The 6,537-nt window shown below is 42.7% G+C and overlaps 1 protein-coding gene across 1 annotated transcript; it reads left to right on the plus strand.

Annotated features, from left to right (window-relative positions):
- The first annotated feature begins 797 nt into the window (after positions 1-797).
- On the plus strand, positions 798-5,064 carry LOC122942259 (ABC transporter F family member 4-like). Its single transcript, XM_044299762.1, has 8 exons — positions 798-1,177; positions 1,678-1,716; positions 2,155-2,202; positions 2,397-2,429; positions 2,535-2,591; positions 2,693-2,719; positions 3,102-3,150; positions 4,296-5,064. Exons 1-7 carry the CDS (start codon positions 798-800, stop codon positions 3,145-3,147), a joined length of 630 nt encoding a protein of 209 aa, XP_044155697.1. The 3' UTR covers positions 3,148-3,150; positions 4,296-5,064.
- Positions 5,065-6,537: the final 1,473 nt, after the last annotated feature.

A 6,537-nucleotide genomic window follows, 5' to 3' on the forward strand; every position in this document is an offset into this window, starting at 1 on the left:
AGCACAATGCAGAGTTCTATGGAGATATGCTCTATAATGTGTATTTTACAGAGAATACAAGTAATTACTAAACACACAGAGGTGACAGATCCTCTTTCATGCTATAGTTAGTGGCTCCTAATGTGCTGCTGCTTATGATGTCACAGAATGATCTGGTTCTTAGTCCCGCCCGGTTATTATTACATCACACACATCATATAGGGAGACACAGAGCTGACACTCTCTTGAGGGTTGCAGCTAGTACTGGAGGTAAGTACACTCTGTCTTAGACTCCTTTCTTTTCTCTCATTTCTCCCGCCTTCCTATAGGCCTCCTCCATGTAAGGTCTCTGCTTCTCTCTTCTTATCTTGTGTTTTTTCTTCTCTCCCTTTTTAAGATTTGGCGATATAGCGAGCGACATAGAGAAATTCAGGTAAATACATCTAATACATGTTATCCTATATCTGATCATAGACAGGAGGGAATATAAACCCATAAGTGCAAGATCCAGTGTTGATACCAGTGAGCGCCCTGTATGTGGGTACAGATGGTGAAGGGCCGGTGCAGGATGGGTACAATGATTGGGCACTGAGTGTTATGGGCATGTAGAAGTCCTCAGGGGCTGGTAGGGGTTGGGTGTGATCACCAGTGAGGGAGGACTGATAGTTTTAGCTACAGTATGAGAATTAATCGTAAACATTGAGAATAGATTAGACAACTAGACACAGTGGGATTTTGATAGAGGTTGTGGGTGAGTTTTGGCAAATTATATCAGTTAATTACTTTTTCTAACCTGTATTTTTTTTACTCTTTACAGGATGGAGGACGAGAAAGAGAAAAAGGAGGAAGAGGAACATCTGACGGAGGATAATAAAGAGGATAAACATCAGGAGGAGGAGACTAAGGAGAAGGAGGATGAAGAGAATAAGAAGGATGAACATCTGGTCAGGGAGGAGGAGAAAAAGGAAGATAAACATCTGGAGGAGGAGGAGAATATGGAGATGGGGGAAGAGGAAAATAAGGAAAAAGAACATCTGGAGGAGGAAGCTAAGGAGGTGAAACATCATGGGGCAAATGAGGATAAGGAGAACAAATTAGAACATCTGAAGGAGGAGAAACATCAGGATAAGGAGAAACGCGTTGCAGAGGAGCTTATCAAGGAGGCAGAGAAAGAGTTCGGAGAACTTTGTGATGTGAGGTATGTACATCACTGTGAAATATTTTAAATTCAAAACATTGTTGACGACATTGAGGGACAAATGGGCAGGGTTATCCATGAGGGGCGTGGCCACCTAATATCTGACATATTTATTATTTCTAGTGTCAGCTCAAAGCAGGCATTGATTCTGCACTGAGAACACATCTCTCAGGAGGCGAGGACTATTAAGGAAGTTTGCTTTTTTGTACTAAAACAATCTATTGTGGAAAATAGATATATGAAACTCCCAACGTGATAAATCTGCCACATAGTCTGATCGCCCCAATATATGGTGTTCATCCTCTTGGAACCTATATTATCCCAATAGACAAATAACTCAAGGCCAAGGGGGTCATAAAAGAGGGGTAAATGCCGAGATCTGATTGGCTGCTGTAGAATATGGCGCTGCTGCTCAATAACGAGGCCGATTCTATCATTTCTGGGCATAAAAATTTCTAGAACATGTAGAAGTCATATCTGTCCTCTTCTTTCTCCATCAGGTGGTGGTACAGAGTGTACACGTCCCAGCCCACAATACGGTAACTATACTTCACCATAACCAACTTTCTTCTCTACTGTTAGAATATAGGAGTCTTCCTTGTAGGATGATGGGGGAGTAGTCCTGATGTGTGAACTGATAACAATTCTCCTATAATATATGGGGAATTAGGAAGGAATAGATTCTGTAGCTAATAACCATGGAGGAGATTTACTAAATGCCCCAGAATTCTGCCCCTATTTACCCCAGACCTGACGTACTCACCATGAAGCGGATTTATTATCTGACTTTTACACTTTCTGAGTGTAAATCTTCTGCTTATAATACATTATAGAGATATAATTATTGCTGGTAACTCCAGATAGAATTCCATTAGTGGGCACCAGTCCTGCAGCACATTCTAGGGCTGGCATGATGGGTATATGGGGCACATGTACTGAGAGTGTCCAGTTAACCAGATCTGTCTTTTGTCCTTTAGGATAAGAACCATCAGCCGATGTCCCACATTTTATACCATGGAGACCATGTAAGGTTATAACAGGTGTAAGGCTGAGGTTACAGCCAGACCACAACCCTTGGTGTCCTAAAAGCCTTCTCCATGACTTGACCCCAGAATGACTACTCTTAATAATTCCTTCCATCTTGACCTAGAGCTCTTCATAATGAGCATCCCCATATATTATAAATTTAACTTTATTAATTATGTTTTATGTCCAACAGAGAAGAAGAAATGGAAGAAGAGGGGGAGGAAAGGTAAGAGCAGAGTCCAGAGATAATGAGCTGGTCATATTGTATAGACTGATCCTCCATCAACAGCTCATCACACCTTTCATTTGCTCTTTTTGGATTTTTTTGTAGACCAAGAAGAAGATCCTGGGTCCCCAAGTGCTTTAGGAGGAACCGTCCAAGAGGCCTGTGAGTACTGGCAGGACATGGCCCCTGTAGTTCTCCCTTGTTATTCTCTTAATGTTACTATAATATCTCATATATTTATATTTTTCTATTTCCTCCATTAGCAGCAGAGGGGAGAGCTGGGGGCTAAGGTAAGTGCAGGTTTTTATGAATTTTTGCACGCACATAGTTTGCTCTTCCCTATTAGGACATATGGAGCTAATAGAGCAGGACTGATGGTGACTTCCATCTCATAGATGTAGCTGACATCTGCAGATAGTAGCGGTCATTCTAGAGGACTTCTCTGCATGTCTTGCATGGACACTTACACATTTCAGTGCACCCATTGACTGCTTTACTATCCCTGGTGTCTTACTTGATGATCAATCATCCCGGGTCCTGTCTTTCAATAAGGGGTTCTCCAGAAGCGGGGCCCATGTCCATCCTCCAGCCTGTCTAATCTCTGACCGCCAACCACCACTTACACCACAAGAGTCTTCTCCTGACAACCTATCACTTTTCTTCTTTTCTTAGATTCCTGAGAAGATTGTGCTGCTTCAGCAGAGAAACCATTGAGTGAACAGTGAGTATACAAGATCCACCCTAGACATTAACATAGTACAGTTTTTCCTCAACATAGATGACACCAATGGCACATGGAGGCACATGGCACCCCTCTAAACCTCAACAACTTTATAACTAACAATTATTGATCGAAGTTTTTAAAAAGTCGATTCGGTCGATTCGCTGAACTTCTATAAGAAATTTGTTTTGTTACAAATTAATTTGCCACGAATCGCGATAAATCAGTCATAACCAGGTCACTGGGTTGCCAACCAGAATTTTCATTTTTCTGGACAACTTATCCCAAAACCACGGACAGCCAACATTTTTTACGAACAAATTGGAAAACCATAATGAATGATAAATATTGTTTCCCAGCACTTAAAGGGAACCTGTCACCAGTGTTATGGTGTCCTAACTAAGGGCAACATAAATAAGTGACTGATTCTCTTAGCAAAATGCTGGGTCACTTTCTTTAATTGACCCAGTCAATCTGCCAACATCTTGTATTGAAAAGCTCCAGCTCCTAATGATGAGTCCTGAATATTCATGAGTTACTGACTCTCTCCCCCCCCCCCCCCCCTGCTGCTGATTGACAGTTTTTTTCCATATGAATCAGCAGCAGCTTTGCAGGGGAGTGGCTATAGCTCTGAATTAAATATACGCTGGACTCATTGACTTCACGCCGGTCTCGAATCAGCTCATTAGCATGCGGCATGCGGCATCTTTGTGTGTATATTATGAGATAACCATCTGTCACACCAGTAAGTGAATACATCTAAGGCACTTTTTAGTAGTTAATGATTGTATATAATTAGTTAGATTATAATCAAATATCCACATGACAGGTTCCCTTTAAGTTTACTAGACGAGGTAGTGAACTAGGACCTGGGAATATATAAAGCAGATTGGTAGCAGAGAATGAACCATCAGTAATTGTAACACGGCCTAACAGTAAAACAGTCAATTTGACTTTTTCCCCAAAGTCCGTTAATCAGCGTAGTTGCACTTGTATGTTCCTCCTGGACGAGTTCCTCCTTTTGGGGCACCCTAAGTATAGCGCTATACTGTTTGTAATCCACAGGTAAATGACGTCTGTCCCTTTAAATAAGGCTTTGCTATTTGTAATCAAGCGGTAATTGATGTCTGTCCCTTTAATTGCAGCTCTAATCCTTGCTCCAGCTCGCAGTAGTGCGACACCCGATGAGCAGCCAAGACTTTCCTAGGATAAGAAGGTGTCAGCGTTTGAGTCTCTTCTGGCTACGCTTTAGCCTGCAGCCCGTCCGCCACAATGAAACGCTACTTGATGTTTTATCTGTATGCCCACGCGCCACTTCAACCGTGTGGTGCAATGTGATGTGGCAAAGCAGCATTTGTAGCTCCTTGAGCAGATTCTTGAGGCATTTCCTTATTTCCTGGACCCCTCCAGAACTGGACCCTTAAGACACTACACTCCTGAGGTCGTCGCGGCAAACCTCCACTTCGTGATGTCGCCATTCTCCGTGAGCCAGTCCGTTCATTTGTAGAATCAGACGAGCTGCTCCCTCACTGTTCATCAGCACCACCATCCAGAGACTCCGTCTGGACACTTCCCGATCCTCACAGGAACCTCCTCCCCTCACACAGGGAGTACACGATGCAACAAGCCATTTACTCAGTGCAGTGTCAAACCTGCATTTTCAGTTTGATAATAAACTTGTAAGAGTCCAAGACGGCCCAGAAATGAGCTATTTCCAAACTTTGCAACCTAAATAAGTTCATTGTATTTCTCTAACAGGAAGCTCCAATACAGACTTAGGCCTTATTCACACGTCAGTGTTTTGGTCAGTGATTTCCATCAGTGAATTTGAGCTCAAACTATGTGCGGCTCTGAACACAGAACAGGTGCAGATCTGACCCTTATACCTGATCTGTGTGAAGGCTCCACGCCTGGTTTTGGCTCACAATTAGTGATGAGCGGCAGGGGCAATATTCAAATACGCGATATTTCGAGAATATATGGTAGAATATTCGTCATATATTCGTGAATATTCCTATTCAAAATATTAGTTTTATTGCAAAAAATCTGTAATAAAAAATATAAAAATCGCACGAGTATATAGCACTACAGAATATGCTGCTATATATTCGTTTTTAGAATATTCGTCATTTTTTACATCTAAACAAATGATTCCTCCCTGCTTAAAATGCTTGTGGTCAATGAGTCATTGAAGGGAGGAATCATGACTTTAGATGTTGAAAAAAGATGAATCTGAGTTAGAGCGTGAAAACTCAAATCCGATGGTATATTCTAATACAGAGGCGTTCCCATGGTGACGGGGATGCTTGAAGTTAGAGTATACCAACAGGCACATACATACTGGGCCCCTGCTGCCCGGCGGCACCCGACTTGACTTCTGACAGGGTGCTGTGATCCGCACAATTAACCCCTCAGGTGCGGCACCTGAGGGGTTAATTGTGTGGATCACAGAGCCCTGTCAGAGGTCAGGTGCCGCCAGCAGTATATTCGTAATATTCGTGAATTATCGAAGTTGCGATATTCGCGATTTATACTCGCTATTCGAATATTCGCGCTCAACAGTACTCACAATCACAGATGGAAATCACTGACCAAAGCACTGACGTGTGAATAAGGCATTAGACTGGCTTATGCTTTCCTGCCATCTCTTCACCAAAGGGAGATGTTGCAGTATTTATGCAGTTCACAACATAACAGAATTGCCCCACATCATTACACCCCCACATTCATAGTTAATCCGTCCTGTAGGTACTGTGCCGTCACTACTACAGGTGTAATTTATCGCCGTCTACATCACTGTGCAGCGCACCAAGATTCATATCTAATCCCTTCTGTTAAACAAAAAGAAAAGCATACAGCAGCCTTCAGTAAAGATCCGTGCGCACCCCTGCAGTGCGATGGCTTTTAACCCTTTCCCTTCATATGATGTAATAGTACGTCATAGCGGGAAGTGAGAAGTGACTTCCCGCAATTTGGCGTATTTCTACAGTCACTAACAGCCGGGCCCCTGCTGTATCCACCGACATTGGCTTTTAAAGTGCTGACTGTGGCATAGATTGTGTTTGCAGTCAGTGAGGGATCCCATCAGGTCCCCACGCTGCAGAGGCATCTGGACCTGCCTTCTATGGAAGCCTAGGAGATCCAGGCTGGGTCTCTTAGGCAATTGTTAGTGTATTACACAGAGTAATACACTAAAAGGCAATGTATTATAATACACATGTACTGTAATGCATTGCAGGGGATCAGACCCCCAAAAGTTGAAGTCACCTTACATCAAAAAGTGTAATACCAAGCGATCAAAAAGTCGTATGTGCTGCAAAATAGTCCCAATTAAGCTGTCAACTCATGCAGCAAAAAATGAGCCCCTACATAAGACAATCGCCCATA

This window comes from Bufo gargarizans, chromosome 6, assembly GCF_014858855.1.
Source record: "Bufo gargarizans isolate SCDJY-AF-19 chromosome 6, ASM1485885v1, whole genome shotgun sequence".
In the NCBI taxonomy this organism is placed as follows: domain Eukaryota; kingdom Metazoa; phylum Chordata; class Amphibia; order Anura; family Bufonidae; genus Bufo; species Bufo gargarizans.